The sequence below is a fragment of the Molothrus aeneus genome, chromosome 4 (genome assembly GCF_037042795.1).
Source record: "Molothrus aeneus isolate 106 chromosome 4, BPBGC_Maene_1.0, whole genome shotgun sequence".
Taxonomy (NCBI): Eukaryota; Metazoa; Chordata; class Aves; order Passeriformes; family Icteridae; genus Molothrus; species Molothrus aeneus.
Window position 1 is genome coordinate 33,701,176 of NC_089649.1, and position 20,524 is coordinate 33,721,699.

Consider the following 20,524-nt stretch of genomic DNA (forward strand, 5'->3'; position numbering starts at 1 on the left):
ACTCTTACATTTATTACAAAATAGATTTCCATCACTACATACCAACTTCCAAAAGGCTTTTATTTATCATCTTAAAGTAGCAGATATAAAAATAAACTATTATTCAATATTCAGTTATTTTTATAATATAAATTTCTTTTTGGAAACAGAAAACATACACAGAAAAAAATAATTTCCTACAGATGTCCCACAAAGCACAAAACCCTGCATTTGTTCTACCACTGCAGTAAAAGAAAGCATCTCCAGAATAAGGGAATGCAGTCTTGGCAGGCTGTTCTTTCTCCCTGTAAACTGCAGTGCTCTACATGAACCCATATGGAATCTCAGTAAGGCCTGAACTGAGGAGGATGGCTGTCTGGAGGAGGAGGTGGCGGTGGCGGCGGCGGTGGCAGAAACGAGCAGGATGAATTGTACGTGTTTGGGCCTGTCCACATCATATTCATATTTGAAGGCGGAGGGGGGAATTGATGCCAATCACTGACATAACCAAAATCTGGAGGAGGAAAGCCATACTGTTGCATCATTGGGTTTTCTCTTCTGTGAGGTGGTGGGAACACTGGTGGTTCCTGGTTCATCCTCCAGTCTGAAAAGTACAGTGGTGGTGGTCTTACTTGTGATCTGAAAAACCCTCGAGGGCCTGATGGAGGAGGAAACAGATCCCTGGAGAACCCTCTGCCACGGTATCCTCTCGAGTAACTTGAAGCAGGCTGTTGCACTGAGTGATGAAGTTCTTTATTCTCACCTAAAGAATAAACAAATAGAAGAACCCCCCACACACAGCTGTAATATTATTTTGGAAAGATCAGGCTTAGTCTTCACAAATCTTTCAAGCTGAAGTCAAAGAAATTAGTAAAGCAATCTTATCAACAAGTAATACTGGCAACTAATACATGAAGAATAAAATAACAGCAGCAAATCTACTGTTCAGTAACTAATCTTGATTGATAGAAGTAATATCAAAAGGATGATCCTGAGAGTTGCAAACTCAGTCTTTAAAAAAGAAATTTCATCTTCTTTCCCTCCAGACTTTTCATTTGTATAAATAGAACATGCAAATTTTGAGTATTTTGGAAGCTTTTAAAACAAGATTTTAGAACAACACATTTTAAAACTAAAGATAAATCAACACTGCATTACACTGAAGGGGTATCCAGCCTTCAATCCCAATTTGGTATTACAGCATAGACACAAGACACAAGAAATTATTCCAACTCACATTAATAAAATTAACTTATTTTCTTATCAGAAAGAAAAGACTTATAACTTATCAGAAAAACCACAGTCTCTGCCCTCTAGCCAATTAGCTTTCAGCATTCATCTTTTTAAGACAAATTCTTCTTTGCACAACTCACTCTAAACATATATTTAATGTTCATAACAAATATATTGCCCCTTTATATAAATATCATAGAAATTTTAATGGGATTACGACGATAAAATGCAAAGCACGGAAATACTAAAAATGCTCCAAAGAGCTGTTAAGATATTCAAAAAGCTGCAGAACTTAAACCCTCAGAAGGATTTTAGGTCTGGGAGCAACAAGGTATTCAGGAATATAACACCACATAAAATCACTGAAATTTAAAAGCCTGTGTGAACCTCATCCTTGGCACCTGACTACATAGCTTTTCAAAGGTGACAATGTCTTTTAGTCTGGAAAGGTAGTTGGATACCAGAACTTCTACACATTTTCATGGGAGATCAGGAGTTAAGATTCCTTTTGTACAAGCAGGCCTCTTGGAAGCACTGAAGTACTTGAATAAGTATTTTTGTTCTTTCATCAAATACTCTAACAAGAGACCATTTTAATACACTCATATAAGTCTTTATCTGAGACCAACTTTATGCCTCAATTTGTGACATATCATTGGTCTTGAATTCTACAGCCAAAACAAATTGCACACAACTTCAATCTGTGCCATATTATTTACAAAAAACCCACAACAAATCAAAACCTGTCTTCCTTGACAAGAGTGCTGCAGTTCCTCCTGCAGTGTTCTCAGTTATGGAACAGCCATAGGAACAGTAACATCCAGCAACAGACTCAAGAAGCCCAAGGCAAAGGCAGGTCTGCAATAAACTAGCAGACCAAGGATGTGGTGGAAAACACACATATGCTGGATTAACAGAAAAAATAACCTTCAGTAATGAAGAGAGAGTGCAGCACAATTCAGATCCATCTCTTAAGGGAAAAAAAAAACTGTCAAAACCATAGGGCAAAAGCCAGTCCAAGAAAGATTGTGGCTGTATTTGATTGATACAAGGGAGGATTGTACTTCACAAAAAGTATTAAAGGACACCTACTGATCTCCCAGATCAAGAGAAAAGGGTTTCAGCAGGGCACAATGCATATTAGCTTTACAAAGGAAGAGCAGAAAAGTCATAGGAGTCTGAGAAATTCAATGGGGGAAGCACCATGCTGCAGATAGCTGAAGCAATCTGGTAAGTAAGCAGTAGAAGAGGGTAAGGGATGAGAGTCATATTTAAAGGGAGAGGTATAAAAAGCACCCAAAGCAGACCAGTGAGAACAGAAAAAGAGGAATGCAATATGAATTATTCAACCAAAATGGCAATCAAAAAATCACAGTTTTTTCAGGAGAGGCATGAGAGACGAGAAAATTTGATTATGGTAAACAGAGCACAGCTGCAAGCATGCACCAGGAACAGATACAACAGCAGCAGGAGAATGGAGAGTAAAGACAGCTATTCAAATTATGAAAATCTATACAGCTTTGGTCATCGAATGACTGCATTACGTAAACAGAAAGGTTCCCAGCAGGTTACAAAAGTAAGAGTTATTTAGAAGAGTATCTGTATGTCATGGGTGAGGAAGAGCTTCATTTTAGACAGAGGAGTAAATTCTCCATCCAAGACCTGTATCTCCTCCCTTGATTGCAAAGAAGTGGATTTCCAAAAACTGCACACAGCCTTCCTCTGTCGTCTCCCAGCACTCAAAGGCTTTAGCTGAACCCCAACCAAATGGTGGCATCTGTTCAGAATCCTCACTGTGCGTCAACCAACGCTGTTCTAAGAGCCTTTCACTTTCCCCTGACAATGGCTCTGCTGCTATACCACCTCCCTTCCACAGGGCTTCCACTTTAACAGAATAAAACTTAATTTTAGTTATAAAATAATAAACATGGAATGTAGCCACAAACTCAAATGTAAGTTTAAAAAGTACAGAAAGTGTTAACTATAGAAAAACTCAATCACTAAGACAGTTATAAATGGGCATTCCAAACTTAGATTAACAGACAAAAGCATTCACTCACTTGGTGGAAGGGTTTCTGATCGGACTTTCTTCCTTCCTTGACTTTGAGGTTTTCTTTTCTTCTGTTTTGCCTCTCTTTCTTCTTCATCATCACTGAAATCCAAAACCTAGTAAAAAAAAAAAAAAACCAGCTAGCTTCTCAGCACAAGAAAAAAGTTAACACTCCAAAAATTAGTCATAACACAATCGATGCATGACTCAGTTATCCTTTCTAATTTTCCTGAAAAGAGCAACATTCCAGAGCTGAACACAAATGTTTGATTGCCTAGATGTTAGTAAGAAAAGAAAAGGAGCTGGCTGAAAAGAAGCTGCCAGGAAAAAGCTTTCAAAGATTAACTGCAGATAAAATGAATTAAAAAATGAATTTTTAAAATAAATAAAAATTACTTTGGCAAGTAATACATAATTCAGCATTAAAACTACATTATAAAATCTCTACTCTAAAACTGACACTACACTGGAATTTTCTGCAGTATATTTAATAACATTTCCTGTTGAATTTCAAATAGCAATGTTATTCCAAAGAAATTTTCAGCTTTGAGGAATGTTGTCATTTACAACAGATTCAACGTCCCTGCAACGTTTTCTTCTTGTTACACAAGGTTTTGCTACCTTTTGAATCCTAACTTACATGACTGAGGGTAAGTTATCAGGGACAGGGAAGAAATCTGTCAGCATTAATTAGTTCCCTGAAAAACAGCTCACTCATACAACTTAAAAGGGGTAGGATTTGTTCCTAACCCCCCTTCCCAATTCTAAAAGTAGGGGCTATGCTGCTTACTTCTATCATATACACAGAGCACGGATCTCAAAAACACTGCACCAAAACAGTGCTTAAAAAGCCTCATAAAGTTAATTTTGAATACAACTATTTCTTCTACTACATAACTAGATGACATTCAAAAAAGCTGTAAGAACTACAGCAAGATGATGTATATCATGAAGTAAAATCTTTCACTAACTCCTGTTTTTTCTAAGAACTCCAGTACACTATACTCCAGTAGTGCAGAAATAATGAACAGCAATTTGAACATATTATGCTCAAATTATTTGAGCAAATAATGGACACCTTTTACTGCTCTTTAATTTCCATGTAACATCCCAAAGAAGTCACCCCACAGAAAAACTATGGTTATCTGCTGCTGATAACTATGGTTATCTTGCAGCATACAGATCACATTTAGTCATCCTCTGAGCCCGAAGACAAAGCTAGGAGAGACTGTATAAGTGACTCCACAAATAAGCTGGGCTAGTTAAGAGCCTGCCAAAAAGGATTGATTACCATATAACTAAAAGTAGCAAGTAAGAAAAGCCTACCATGGATTAATTTAACATTCATACAAAAACAAAGCTTCACACTATCACAAAAAGAAGCGACTCTAAAAATTGCACATAGCTTACTACAGGGGCTGGCAAGAAATCAGATTGCTGGCTGCAATCTGCAGTCTCTAAAAGGGTCTGCCCCTAAGAGACAATTTCAAGCATCAGTAGCATAAAATTTGATCTGCAGCCCTATCAGCAGCTATTACCTTCACAGCAAAAGCTACTTTCGATCAGCTAATCAACTGTCACAGCTTGGGATAGCATGGTATAAACTGTAACTGCTAGAACTAACCAGAGATTATTCTAATTGAGGATTACAAGATGTTAGATGTGGGTTTTTTCCCAAACAGCACACAGTCAGAAGAGTGCCCACCCTTCTCATCACTGACTTTTTTTTCAAGCTTCCTTTGTTCGTTCCTATAGTGAGGTAGAACAAATTTAAATTAAGAAAAATCTTTAAGAAAAAAAACCAAACTTTGGAAAAGGCAACGAATCTGTATCTGCAGATTTGACTAACTGTACTTGGCCAATAAAATTTCATTGGTTCCTACAAACTCAAATGACATATCTACAAGCTTATCTCCTGAACAGCTTTTAAAGCATGAAAAACAGAAGAGCTCAAAATTAGCCAATAAGCCCATCTGATATCACCACCACAAGAAAACTGCTGAATGAAAGCAAGTTAAGACAGATGTCCCAAAGTATTGTCTTTCAAAGCTCTATGGATAACAAACCTACAGTCCAATTCTTACACAACACTTGTAATTCTCAGATTATGATTCTCTGTGAGATTATGTCTCTACAAGAAAGGAAGGCAATTTACAGTCAGAACTGACAGACAAGCATTCTTTGAGAGAAGTTAGCGCTACACAGCTCTGTTTCATTTACAGGAAACAAAAAACTATATTTCAAAATGCATCATCCTTATTCACTACTGTGGAAAAAGCAACATTCCAAGTTGACAGACTGATACATCCTTACAGGACCCATCTTTGAGCCCAGAAAAGATCATGTCACAACATCTCTCCTTCAAGCCAGAACAACCATCCTGGGATAAGGACTGTGAATGAAAAATTTAATACAGTCCCTAACAGCATCCTTCTGGACAAACTGTCCAGCGGTGGATGAGCAGGGGCATGGTGCAATGGGTGAAGAAGTGCCTGAAGGCCACAGTTCCTCAGGGCTCAGTTCCAGGGCCAGTTTTGTTTAACATACTGATCTATGATCTGGACACAGCATTTAGAAGCTGCATGATCAAGTCTGCTGATACCAAACTGCCATTGACTCTCTTGAGGGACAGGAAGCCTTGCAGAAGGATCTAGGTGGATTGAGGCCCTGGGCAATGATTAATGGAATGAAATCTAATCAGTCCAAATACTGCCCACCTACAGTGAGGTAACACCAGGCTCAAGTGTAAATCAGGAGAGGAATGGCTGGAGAGCAGCCCTGCCAAGAGGGATCTGGGGGTGCTGGTCAGCAGCAGCTCAGTGCGGGTCAGCAGGGTGTGCCCTGGAAACCAGAGTGCAAAACCCCATCCTGGGGTGCATCAAGCACAGAAAGAGCAGACAACCAACAGAAGTGACTGTCCCACTGCATTCAGCCTTGGGCAGCCTCATCCTGAGTGATGTGTGCAGTTCTGGGCCCCACATGTCAAGAATGTCAAAGTCCTTGGTTGCATCCAGAGGAAGGAAACCAAGCTGGTGACAGCACTGGAAGGCATGTCCTGCAGAGACCAGCTAAGAACCGCGGACTTGCCTCATTTGGTGGTAAGGAGGCTGAGAGGCAACCTCATTGCTCTCTACAGCTTCCTAAGGAAGGGGAGAGAGAGGTGCTGATCTCTTCTACCTGGTACGCAGTAATAGGATGAGTAGGAAGGTCCAAAGCTGTACCAAGGAGGCTCAGACTGGAAATAACAAAGAAATTTTTTACTGAGAGGGTCGTCAAACACTGCAAGTCGTCAAGAGACTTGTTAAAGAGGTGGCTGACACCCTAAGCCTATCAGTATTTAAGAGGCATTTGGACAATGCTTTCCACAACACACTTCAGCTTATGCTTCAGCCCTTGTCAGCCCTGACTGCTGTAGGTTCCTTCCAACTGAAACAGTCTATTCCATTCCATCCTAAAAATCAGTTAGAACACTGGAGAAACAAAACCAAACAAATACCATTACCCCCTACCAAAAAAAACCCCAAATCCCACAGAACACACCTTTCCTACCAAATTACAGAGTGGGAAGCATGTATTACATAGTACAGAATTATGCTAAAAAGGCAAGCATTTGGAAGATTCAAAACAAGCAGACAGATCTCTTTAGAATACTACGGTAGACACAAGGCTTCTAGGAATTTCAGTTACTTTGTATATGTTTAAAGTAAAAATTGCAAGGAAAAGTGACTCAACTGTTGTGATGTAAAACAACTCAGTAAAACTATCAACCTTGTGATTCTTATTGAATTTTCACAGAATTATAGCTAGAGTGGAGTTAAGGACCACTAACAGAAAGTCACTGAAGAACTATTTACAGATCCTATAGCAAATGATGTCAATGGTCACAAGGAGCTCCTAATTCTGCATGACCCTGTATGACAGCCATTTTAGGGAAGAAGCCCATCTTCTCTCATGGAACTTTATTTTATAACAGCAAACTGTAGGGTAAGCTTACTATGAAGCATTTAAAGAATGCCAACAGAGATGTCAAATTAATTTTGAAGAACAGACAGCTCAAATGTACAAGTAGTAAGTTTGCAGAGTACTAGTAAGCCTTTAAAGACAAGCAATTGCTTATGGCAAATTGAAGACAAAGCTGCAGTGAAAGAATAGCAGAGAAAAAAATTCCCGAGCAGAAGCAAAATTATTAGGGAAAGTAAAAGCACTGCTACCCAAAGCTAAACATTCAGGTTGTCAAATATGTTCTTGAAGGACTAGAGGAACTGAAGATACACATTTTTGCCAACTGCAAAAAGCAAGCAGAGAGACAGGTAGTACTCTCTACACTCACTATGAGACCTTTTTAAGTTCTATGACCCTTAGTTTCAATGAAGAGGTACATTCAAGTTTTGTTCTCCATAAAAAGATAACCTTGCTAATTACTTGCTCTGCACAGAGTATTTTTGACATATGACTTGTGTAGAAACAATAAACAAAAAAACCCCAAAACCCTCTATAGTTACTTCAGGTGGTGGTTCTTGGTCATTCTTCCAAGATGCATCTGAACCTTTTTCCCTGAAAGAAGAAAAAAAAAACAACACAAAACACTAATTAGACAATCCAGACAGATGAAGGCTAGCATCTTCTATAAGGTATCAGGTCTCCCAGAACAGGAGCTTCCTCTTTCCAAAGAGTTACTTAGTTTTTAATATTGTTTGTAAGCAAACAGTAGTATCTAGGTCAACTCAGGGCTTCACTACTCTTGAAAAATCTTCCTACTTCAAGTGATGACTGAACATTTCAAACATCCCAATACTAAATTTTAGACCATATTCTCTAAACAAATCCTTTTGAACCTTAATTGCTTTAAACCTGAACTGAGGTAGTTCACTGCAAATTTCTTATGCTAACTGTTGACTACAATCACAAGCATTCTTATTCTTCTAGTTTCAGAAAATGTACCTTTAGTTAAAAAGAACCTACTCATTCAGTAGGTCACATGAACTCCTTCAGTGGGACACAGGCTTTCAGTATAACTACAGCAAAGTAAATTCAGAACCAGTGCTTGGCTTACAATCTTATTAAGACAGTGTTAGCTAGACAACTAGGTTTCACCTTTTATTTTTTTGTAAACATAAAATTAAATTGCAAGGCAAAAAACATTTAAAGACACAAAAACTCAATTGTCTTGCCTGATAAACACCAAATAAATTTGGATTAGTCTAATTTCTTTAACCCACTGCAAAGTCCTTCACTAAAGATCAAGTAATTTCTTTGATTAGCAAAGAATTTGTGAAACATATTTAAATTACATTCTCTGTAGTCAAGGTTTTTTCCATGCTGCTCTTAAATTTTATGTGTTTTGGTCTGAAATATCAAGGTACAATCCCTATCTTTGCAGAAAAACTGTATAAAACAGTGTAATACTGAAAATTTTTACTTGAAAAATAGAACCACACAGCTAAAACCATCTAAGTGTTCAGTGTAAAATGCCTTCCGTCATTGCTCTAATAACCAAGAGCTTTTTTTGTATCCATCAAGTCAGCAACAATCAAGTAGCAGTAACTACAAAAAACTACATAGCCTTTGGCATCAACAGCCTGTACTTCAGAGGTGCTTAGTCCCACCCATGAGAGCACTGGCAAGTCATCTGGAGGTACCTTGTGCCTAACTATATCCCTAACTATAAAACTGAAGTTCAACCTCCACATGTCCTTTTGAGATTATGAGTAAAAAGGAAGGCAAGGAAGATATTTTAAACTTCAATTAGAAGAAGACATTACAGGGAGCAACATAAGGACTCTATACTAAAGTTATTTCTCAGCTGCAGAAAAGTTATTTTATCAATATGAACTGAACTGCTTCTTCCTTTCATCTTGTTATTTTTGAGCAACACATGCCTGCCAGAAGTAGCAAAGCTCACAGGAATTGCCAAGACCTACGGTCATTCAGCAATATGTAACATCACTGACTGCAAACTTTAAATCATTCAAGGTCAGGCAGCTTATCTCACTGTTCCAAAGCAGCCTTCCTCATTTCAGAAAACAAAAACTGCTTTTCATGCTCCGAGGTATTTAATATCTTCTGCAAAGAACAATATAGTAATTCTTTTGACTTGTGAAGTTATATACTGTAAGACCTTGAAGTCTAACAAAAGGTAATTCAGAGGAATCATGAAAATACATGAGCTTTTTTAGAACTGGGTTTCAGGCAATACAACACAAGCCTATCTTTAGCAACAAATTATTTTGCATTCAGAAAGTTTTACACTACACTTTTACTTTTTTGCTATGAAGTATAAGGCTTATTCATAGCACTGCAACTTTGTACAATGCAAGCAGATTGCATTTCAGATTTCAGAAAAAGCTTCAAACTCAGTGTTTCTTTCAGATCTTAATCTTGATTCCTTTCCTTTTCAAAGAACCATCACAGTTTTGAAACTTTAAGCCTGTAATACTCCACAATCTGGTCTGCACACAGTCAAACTAAGAAAAAGCAGAAAATAAAAATTATTGGTTATCAAACGCCATCTACTAAGGTGCAAAAGTCTTCTAGTGGATCACTGACCAATGCTTGACTTTTCTACTATTAATGTCACATTCTTATAGCATTGAAGTGTCTTCATACAGCATTACAGCACAATTCAGAAATCAGTTTTCATTAAAAATGGATGAAGAATTTCTATTTCATGAAAAGGCAGCTTCAGTCAATAGAACCAAATGCTTCACACAAGCTTAAGTAATTGGACTGACAAAACCCAGAAATAAATTATTGTTTTAGTGTACTGTAACTTAAGTCATACTACTCATGCTAATCAAGACAAGAAACAATGTCTGCAGCACTGTTCAGCTGTGCTGGTAAGCCATGTAAGTCTCAAGTATCTTACCCAGGTTTCAGGTTTTTATCACCTATGACAATGAAGTACTACCAAATGAAAAATGGTTTCCCAAACTATTTCCAAAGCATGAAACAAAGTAAAACACAAGTCTTCCATCTCAGATGCTGAGTACAGCACACGGTTATTGATGCAGCAAGCAGATGATTAGAGTCTGTGCACTTTACTGTGCTAAGCAGCAAAGTTTAATAGCGCAAATCAAAGACCAGCTGGCATCAAAATGCTGCAGAAAAACAAACAAGCATCAGAGCAAGAAAGTGATCTATTTTGGTCCTCACTGAAGGGAAGAAAATATGCTTGCTGCTTGCACAGAAATGAGGAAGTTAAAAAAAAAAGACTCTTGCAGGTCTGACTAAAGAAAAGAACTATTCAGTATGAATACTGGTGCAGCTGTAATGAATGCAAACAATTAACCAACCCCTGAGAACTAATCCTAAGAAAACAGAAACTAAGTCACTTGTATGACAAAAGATAGCTAACCTACAGTTATTTCAGATGATTGCTCATCAATAATTAGAACATTAATATCCAGCTGTCATTTATTATGTTTTATTTTTTAGTCTGTATCTTTGAATACAAGTTCCTCTAAATGGCATCAAGTCCTATTTAAGCATGCTACTTTCCTCAGTCAGACTGGGATACACAAACACTGCTGAGAAGTTTCTGAACATCATACTACATCATCACTCAAATCCCTCCTCTCTTGCAAATTTAGAGGGTAATTTTTATCTAGAATTGTTATCCTCTAATTGTGAAATAGATTTATTGATAATTACATTTCAATTCCAGCCTTATAATATGAAATAAAAATAGTAAATTAATACAAACTTGTTCAGAATGCAAACAAATTATCAGTTCTGAAACTATACAGGAATCTAAAGAACAAGAAAATCTGGAAAGTTCATCTTGAAAAACTCTTTTATATTTATGAATATGTGTGTCAGGGGGTATGGAGGAAGTATCAATGTCTTTTCTGGTTGTGGTATTTCAGTTAACAGCAGCAGAAAAAGAAAGCAAGCTTAGTATTTTAAGTAGAATAAGCTAAACTTTAGTAATTACAGCACTTTAAAGGCTTGCAGTTTACAGCTACTCTTCATTGCTCTCAACGGCAAAATAGTACAGTCTTGTTATCACAACATAGTTGAGAATACCTCAAGGAAACAAAGTTAAAAGTGTTAAGCTTAGAGTTTCTCACTGAAGTCTCAACTTTAATGCAACATTTTTAGCTATATAAAAAAAAATATAACCAGATTAGAAAATAAATCAGACTCACTGTTTTAGTTTTTCTGCAAATATATACTGGGTGAAGTCCTCTACTGATGGAGCAAAATACATGCTATCTTGCACATTAATACCTTTCTCTTTGATATGCTCAGAGCTGTTAAATCTTATCACATAAAAAGGATGTGAAACAGGACCAAATACCTCAAATATCTGAAAGAAATAAAATTAAAATGTTTAAGTAAACTACAAGTAGATTAGTAGTAACTAATTTCATTGTAGAGTGATATTTAAGAAGTCCAATATATTTTCAAAATGCAGCAGCAAACAGAAGTTCCTTTCACACTTTTTTTTATTACCGAATTTTGTTTGACAGTGTATTTCCCCAACTACTGTTTTTTATGATGTGGAACAGTAAGTTCTCATATCCTCAGTAATCCTTCCTTTTGTCAAATCTCTGGTTTTTTGTGTCTGTTATGCTTTCAAGTCTCATAACCCTTGGAACAATCTCCTGATCATTTTTTTCCTCCAAGTTCATCTTAACAAGATGCCTTTACAACAGTTACTGCTTGTTCCCCAATTCCATAGAGACCTGAGAATTCTGCCATGTTTTACAGACATCTGCACTGTTTGCTCCACTCACATCTAGCATTTAGAGATATTTCAGTAGTAACCACTGTGGATAATGGCTTTCCTTCTACAGAAAACGCAAGATTCAGTACAACAACCCTCTCAGCAAACATTCTTCACTGGCCTTAAATCAGAACAGCACAGCATAGAAGAAAACATTCCCCATTTTTCGTAAAACTTCACTCTAACCACTGCCCCTATCTGGCAGTAAAAGAGCACATACCCAGTCATTCCAAGATATCATACATCTGAAAACTATCTCTTCCTCTCCACAAGCCCTCTGAAACACTGGAAACTCACCAGATACTGTAATTCTGCAAGGATGCAATTAATTCCAGGTTAGGAATTCTTGAGATTAAAAAAACAGATCAATATAGCAAGAGTCAAAAGCACAGAGAGAAACTATATATCAAGGAAGCATTCTCTTTCACTTAGTAGACTTCAACTCTACCTTTTGGAGCACTAAAGTACACTTTCAATTTTATATTAGAATAACAAGTTCTTATTTTACACCCACCTTTCCTACTGCTTGCCGATCTTCTTTAAAAATTATGCTTTCCTCATTTACTGGAGGCAGGCCTTTCAGTGATTCGATTATTACTAAAACAGAAATAAAAAAATTAATTAGAACTTTATGTTTCAACAGCACGTAGTTAACTACAGTAAAACTTAACAAACCACACCACTACTTGTCTACTTCAGTTTGTAGAGATGCAACCAAATATTCTTTCACATGTGTAAAAGTACTTAGAATCACACACCCCTTCTCCAATGCTTATATTGCTTACAGAATTATTGTTCTCTGGGGTAAAGAGAGTCCTAAGAATCACACCAGACCACAAAAGCTTTCTGGCAGTTCAGTTACAGCAGCAACTGATGGTGTTTATAAATGCATATACCCAATCTGTTAGCTATTCTGCAATTTAATGCCTAGACATCTCATACAATATTTGTGCCTAATGATGATTGAACTTCTCTACCTGTAAAACAACAGAATGCTCAGTTAAGCTTTCTCAATGATTGTCCATCAGCAAATAGTCACTCAAGTACACAGTGTCACTCCAAAAAAAGCTCAAGATCATTACTCCTAAACTTACATAAAAGGACTTTCAGCAATCAACATATCACCGAACTAAAAGATACTGCTACTACGGCAATCTGCAAAAGACTTAACGTGCCAAACAAGGAAATGACAATTCCACCAGCTTAATAGTTCACTGAATTTCAAAAGAATTTGCGAAATCAATTTTTTTGTGCCTACCTTTAAGATAAAATATACATTGAAAGTACCTAATGTGTTGTTTAAGCCTCATGAGAAATACACCTTAGCAAAAAAAAAAAAAAAAAAAACCAAAAAAAACCCAAAAAAACCCAAACAAAACAAAAAACAAAAATCCCCAAACATTCACACAAAAAAAATCCTACACAAAATACACATAAACAACACATCAAAACCTCTCAGATAATGTTCTCAACTTGATTCACCACACATAGCTCCCAGCCTGCAGTAGGCTGAGGAAAATATACTCTGAAAATGTACAGTGCACTAGTCTCATGAAACAGGAGAAACATTACCACCTCCAGCCTATTTGACTTACAGCTTCCCCTACCCCAACCCATCCTAAATTATCAGCTTCAACTCTTGCAGGGCCCAAAGTACAGCCCCAGGGAAAGTTCCTCATGTACACCAAAGCTGTTTACTTTCCAGGTCCCAACCCACACAGGGATTTTTTCTCTTCTCTTTAAGTACCTTGAAGCAAAACACAGCACAAGTTTTGTTAAATTCTGATACACTGCACAGAAGTTCAGAGAAAGTACTGTCATTTTGCTTTTAGCTACTGCACAGCAAGCATGAACCAACACTGTTCTAGCCTCAAACGTACCTCACAGGATGAAACATCCACTTAAAAGTATCACTCACTCACTGCACACAGAGGAACTTGGAAGCTTGCTACAGAGAACAGCAGAGATTCTAAGGGACATCAAAGGGACAGAAAAATACTGACTGTTGTGTCAGAATAATATTAGTGGCTTGCAAATGAGAAATAACTCCCCTCAGACTAGACACAAACCTGGTATACCAGAGGTATCAATTTAGTTCAAAAATCAAAAAAAAAATCCCCAATTAGCTGACATCCCTAATATAGCCACAAATCAACTGAAATTGATGCCTGTTTTCAGAAGAACTGAAAAGAAACTAAAATGTAAAGAGAAAGAAAATTCATAAAGCAAGGTAGTTAAAGCAAGAAAATAATCACAGCTGTCCTGGAGGCTTACACTATTCATATGGTTTTATTTCATTATGACTATTACCTTGTTTTCTAACTTTCACCAACAAATGTAATTCAACACTTTATACATGTACCTTACATAAAGTAGGATGCAACCTGAAGAATTCACTTACCAGTAAACTGGTATTTGAAAACATTATACTCACCAGTGAGGGTTAGAATTAAGGATGGTTTTCAAAACTGCAGTCTTTAAAACAGTTTTGTTTATACCTTCACATTTTAAACCAAAAGTAAGAATAATAGCAAGTATGATTCAACTTGTTTTTAAAACTTGTTTTCAAACTACCGTTTTAGCTGAAGAGAGCCTTCTTGAAATTCCCATTATTATCAATAAGCAAAAAAGGGCAAATTGGAAAAGAACCAGATTACTATCTTCCACACCCTCCTCCCAGCTTCCTGCAAATTAATGAAATTAAATCTCACTACAATAAAATAATGTAGAGGAATTGCCTGCATTACCTGAAGTCTTTTAAAAGAAAAATTAATACCAAAGTTGCATACTTTCTTTTGTATTACATTCAGCCTAAATACTTTAACCTCAAAATTGAACTTAATTTCTAATTTTCATAAGCAAACTGCTTGGAATGCAGTTCAAGCAGAATGAACACTTGAAATAGCTTATATACAAACATACTGTGGATGTTTTAATAATATGAGCTTCAGCAAAACTTTGATTTCATTTATCACATACTGAGGTCCCACACAGATCCAAAAAGATCCCTAAATCTCTATGCCTGCAGTTAAACCTACATCCATTCTGTATCTCAATCCCATTAAGCTTACCCTCCATCCATAAATCATGTTAGTCACACCATCCTCTGACTGCTGACAATGACAGCTTTCATTTGCTCAAGGTGCCAGAAGTGGAATGAATAAAGATATAAATAAATCAACAAACGAACTTGCACTGTTGAAGAAACAAGTCTTTTTCCTGTCCTCATCTATTAACAAGCAAGCACTTGGGACTGCACTGTACTGCATCTGTGCTTTCAGTTATACAGCTGCTATATATTCAGCGGTTATTCAAAAATACCACCTACAACTGGAAGATTTTCTTAAAACACTTAAATACACTAACTGTGGACAGTAGCAATATAAAAACCATAATACACAGTAGAAAAAAAGGGGTTTGAATTAAAAAAATTAAACAGGGAAGTCACATAGAAACACATGTATATAAGCCAAATAAAAGGTAATTCAACACAAACATCACTGTTAGTTCAAATTCCAATTCAGCAACCTGCTACCCCCAGAAATAGGACACTGCAGGGCTGACACTTTGAAGGAACAGCTAAGTCATGCAGAGATATACAGAAATTATAATAATTAAAAACAAAGCAAACATATCTTGCCTACCTAGTTGCTCAATGACGCTGGAAACTGTCCCAAAGAGCTTCAGTTCAACATTATCTGGAAGAATTATTGATAAGTCTTCAACAGGAGGCAATTTCTGCAAACATCAAGTCAATGTTTAGCATATAATATCACACAAAGGCACTTACCACTTTATCACTGCAGAAATTTGACAGTTTGAAAAAATCCCCTGGCATTTTGAAGATTTATTTTTTAAAAATGTAGTTTGATTTGTCTCTTTCAGAATCATTCTAAATGAACTCATCTTGGGGGACCACAACTTTTGAGGCAATCTCTCCTACAGAGACACTACATATTTACTATGTATTTCCATCACAACTACAGCAGAAGCCAGTTTTATTAAAATGGAGAAAGCCAACAATTGACAGGCTTTTCATCCAAGCTGGATGTACAACACAATAATTAAACAATGAGAAATCAAAAAATAAGACCACTTGTAACAACATTCAATGCATGCTAGAAGAAAAACATACACAGGAAGAGGTAATATAGCATAAAATACACCAGATGTGTATCATCTGATTTAACAAAATGGAGTCTGTCCATTTATATCATGACTTAGATCCTTATAGAAGATGTAAACATCACAACAACCTATACAAAGAGATTTGGTACTAGATATCAGAGAGAACACAAAAAGCCAAACTTCAGATACAAAAATGAGTACTGCACCATATTCAAATTAGTCTTTTGCCCATATAAGGATCAAAATCTACTATCAAAGACTAATTAACACCAAGTTCATCATCTACCTCCAATTTACCCATGAACTAAGATTTCTATGTATATACCATGCTGCTATGAATTCAGCAAAGACTTTATGAAATACAAGACAACTAGAGTAAGCTTATCTTCAAATTATCTGCAACTTATCTTCAAATTCAACACCCTGATCCTAGCACTGAACTGCACTTTTAAAGACCACAACTAGAAATAAAATCCCACACAAACAGAAGAATCTTATCCTGGTTTATCAACACCTCACCTGATAATCTTCACTCTAACTAAAGTGTTTGGCAAAGACTTAGAGAGCAATGCAAAGATCAAATAGGCCAAGACTCTCCCAAACGTTATACCATTAAATGCAAACATGAATTCAGATAAAAACACCACACCCTTCTACCGGCCAGTGACTTTTCCAACATTAAATCAAGTTCACTGCTAAGACTTAACTGAGTCACTTCTGTAAGAGAATTCAAAGGCCAACAACAAGCAGGAAAGTAAAATTCTGATCCTGTATCTCAAAATGGTGCCTTCTGCCACATTATATACACTATCTGCCAATCCTTGTTTCAAAGCAAGAGATTTCTGAAACAGTTCCACTAACACTCCTTAATACATATACCCAAAAAACATGACTTTCTATGCTATTAACTGTGGTGGGTTCTACTGCACAAAACTCCATTTTCTTCATAGTGGCTGTTATGGGGTTGTGTTTCGGATCTGTGCTGGAAATATTGTTAACAATATAGAGATGTTTTTATTATTGCTGAGCAGGCCTTACACAGAGGCCTTTTCTGTTTTTATTATTGCTGAGCAGGCCTTTTCTGCCTCTCATGCCACCCCATCAGTGAGGAGGTGCAAAAAGGAGTTGGGAGGGACACAGCCAGCACAGGTGACTTGCACAGACAGACCAAAGGAACATTCCATATAATGTAACATCATGCTCAGAATACAAAGCTGGGTGGAAAAGGAGAATGAGGGACATTGCCAGTGACGGTGTTTGTGTGCCCAAGCAACAGTCACACATAGAGCCCAGCTTTGCTGGGGATGACAGAGCACCTGCCTGTCCATGCAAAGTGGTAAATTAATTTCTGGGTTTGCTTTGCTTGTGTGGGTAGCTTTTGCTTTTTTGTGTCTAGCTCAGCCCTGGAGTTTCTCTTTTATTATTCTGATTCTATCCCCACCTTGACACAGGAGAACTGACTTAAAATATAAATTTTTAGTTGGGTTAGTAGGAAAGGGTTTAAAAAAAACCGCATTGTACTTACATCAATAGGCAACTCATCCTTTGTCCTAAGACAGTAAGATCTGTTATCCTTCTCATTTGGATGATCATCTTCATCAGATACTGCTGAAGACGAAGATGAAGAGAAGAGTGTGCTGGATGAACTATCTGAATCTGAATCACTGAATAAAAAAAGAAACATAGGAGTTACAATACTGCCTTCTCACAGTCACTGCTCTTGTAAATCCCAACATTAGCATAACACTGAGTGAAAGTTAAGAAAATATTTATTTCAAGCAATGCATCTTGCACAATGAAGGGGGAAAAAACTGAATTTTTGCAAATAAAATGGATTAGTTTTCTAATTCATGTCCTGCCCAAATCCCCTGGTAAATATTCACAGAGTAATTCAGTATTTCTCACTGCCACGTGTGTAAGAGATGTTTATTGTCCTAGACTCTTAATATTTCAAGTAAAGAGTGGAGTAAGAAACCAGTCCTTATTCATATGAACATGTTCATTTAGCAAAAGTTTAAGTTCTTCAAGGGCTGGTGGAAGAAAAAAATGTGGAGCAATTGATCCTAGTAATGACAATAAGAGCACCTCTCCAAATAAACCTTTTGAAAAGGTTCAATACAGACCCGTACAGACAGGAACATCAATATAGCAGAAAGAAAAAAAAAATCAGACTAAAAGACTGTTCCATGGAGGGAGTTAAAGAAAAAACAAAACAAAGATACACGCATGACAGGTAAGTTATGAAAATTTCATCTTTAGGGTTCATCAGCACAACAGATTTTGGAAGTAGAAAACACTAGACACGGGTGAAGCCCCTGAAAGTCAGGAATTTCACTCTCCACTGCTTCATGATATTCGAGGAAAACTTTGAACCAACAAGAGTACTTCTGAAGTCAAACTTGAATCAATCAATTGTTAATGAAGCCTTGTACCTTTAAGAGGAGATTCTTAAGACTTCATTTTAGCCTCCTCTAGTCAAAAGAAGCACATGGCCATCCTGCTGCACCGGCCAAATAAGAAAACACAAGACTTACTGCAACAACCAAAGTGTGCAGACTTCTAACACTGCAACAGAGCCCACGTTTAACCAGTTACCTTTCACCAACTACACTCAACATCGAAGCACAGATGCAGCGAGTAGAAGATGGAACCATTAAAAAAGAAAAAAAACTTGAGAATGAGCTTTTCCACTGAGATGCCAACATCAGAGGACGTAGTACAGTGTGCAGACTCTCCACCCTGAGTCCTACAATGACGTTTTGCAGCAGTAATACCGCGGGTGTCCTGTCCCAAGAGCCGCAGGTGCATTCTGTGGGGCGGCCCACGCTCTCCAGGCCACAACCACCAAACTCATGCTTTCGTTAAATCCTACATCTTTACAGCACTATTGGGGAGACCTAATTTAACAGATTCCTGGCAAAAATGTAACTGAAAAATTACACCTTTGATGGGAAGGAGCAAGCTCCAGAGGGTGAAACACCGGGGCGGGGGGAGGCGGCGGGCAGGCACACCGGGCTCCCGGGCGCTCAGCCACAGCAACAGCCGCCCGAGGCCTCGGTGAGCAAGGGGCGACCCGGGGCGAGCGCCGGGGCTGAACCCACCTGTCCGAGTCCGACGAGAGCTCGGCGGCAACGGGAGAGCGGGGCCAGGCGGGCGGCGGCGAGCGGCGCGGTCCCGCGGCTGGGGGCAGAGGGGCCTGGACTTCCCCGCCGCCCTCCGCAGGGCTCTGCACCATCTCCTGCTCGGCCGCCCGCTGCCCGCCCGGCTCCACGGCCGGGTTCTCCAGCTGCTCCACCACGTCTCGCTGCCCTCCCGGCCCCACGGCCAGGCTCTCCATCTCCTCCACCAGTTCCTGCTGCCCGCCCGGCCCCAAAGCCGGGTTCTCGAGCTGCTCCCCCATTTCCCGCTGCCCACCTGGCCCCAAAATCGGATTCCCCAGCTGCCCTCCCAGCTCCATGGCCAGGTCCTCCAGCTGCTCCACCACTTCCCGCTGCCCGCCCGGCCCCAAAGCTGGGTTCTCCATCTGCTCCACCACTACCCGCTGCCCGCCCGGCTCCTCGGCCAGGCTCTCCCGCTGCCCGCCCGGCTCCACGACCAGGCTCTCCAGCTGCTCCACCACTTCCCGCTGCCCGGCAGGCCCCAAAGCCGGGTCCTCCAGCTGCTCCACCACCTCTCGCTGCCCTCCCGACTCCACAGCCAGGCACTCCGTCTCCTCCACCACTTCCCGCTGCCCTCCGGGCCCCAAAGCCGGGCTCTCCAGCTGCTCCCCCATTTCCCGCTGCCCTCCCGGCCCCAAAGTCGGATTCCCCAGCTGCCCTCCCAGCTCCACGGCCAGGTCCTCCAGCTGCTCCACCACCTCTCGCTGCCCGCCAGGCCCCACGGCCAGGCACTCCGTCTCCTCCACCACTTCCCGCTGCCCGCCTGGCCCCAAAGCCGGATTCCCTAGCTGCCCGCCTGGTCCCACGGCTGGGGTCTCCATCTGCTTCACCACTTCCCGCTGCCCGGCAGGCCGCAAAGCCGGGTCCTCCAGCTGCTCCACCACCTCTCGCTGCCCTCCCGACGCCACAGCCAGGCACTCCGTCTCCTCCATCACTTCCCGCTGCCCGCGGGGCTCCACGGCAGGCTTGCCCAGCCGCCCCTCCATTCTCGCGCCACGCGGGCCGCAGGACCGCCCCCGGCGCGCGCCACTTCCGGCCGCCGGGAGCCGCCCCCGGGCGCGTGCGCCGAAGCGAGGCGGGACCGGGAGAGGAGCGGGAGCGGCCCTGGAGGATCAGGGCACCGCTGTGGGGGATCGGGCCTCGGGCATCCGGGACACCTTCGGGTGGGGTAAATCCCAGACCCGGCCTTGGTGTCTGTGGGGCCTGCTTGAAACACAAAGCTGAAGCTTATGGCTGCTCTTGCTGAGG

The 20,524-nt window shown here is 39.6% G+C and overlaps 1 protein-coding gene across 1 annotated transcript; it reads right to left on the minus strand.

Annotated features, from left to right (window-relative positions):
- Positions 1-41: 41 nt before the first annotated feature.
- Positions 42-20,262, minus strand: NAF1 (nuclear assembly factor 1 ribonucleoprotein). Its single transcript, XM_066549049.1, has 8 exons — positions 19,220-20,262; positions 17,644-17,782; positions 15,635-15,728; positions 12,505-12,587; positions 11,410-11,570; positions 7,765-7,816; positions 3,273-3,378; positions 42-742 (listed from the first exon to the last, which is right to left on the minus strand). Exons 1-8 carry the CDS (start codon positions 20,260-20,262, stop codon positions 324-326), a joined length of 2,097 nt encoding a protein of 698 aa, XP_066405146.1. The 3' UTR covers positions 42-323.
- Positions 20,263-20,524: the final 262 nt, after the last annotated feature.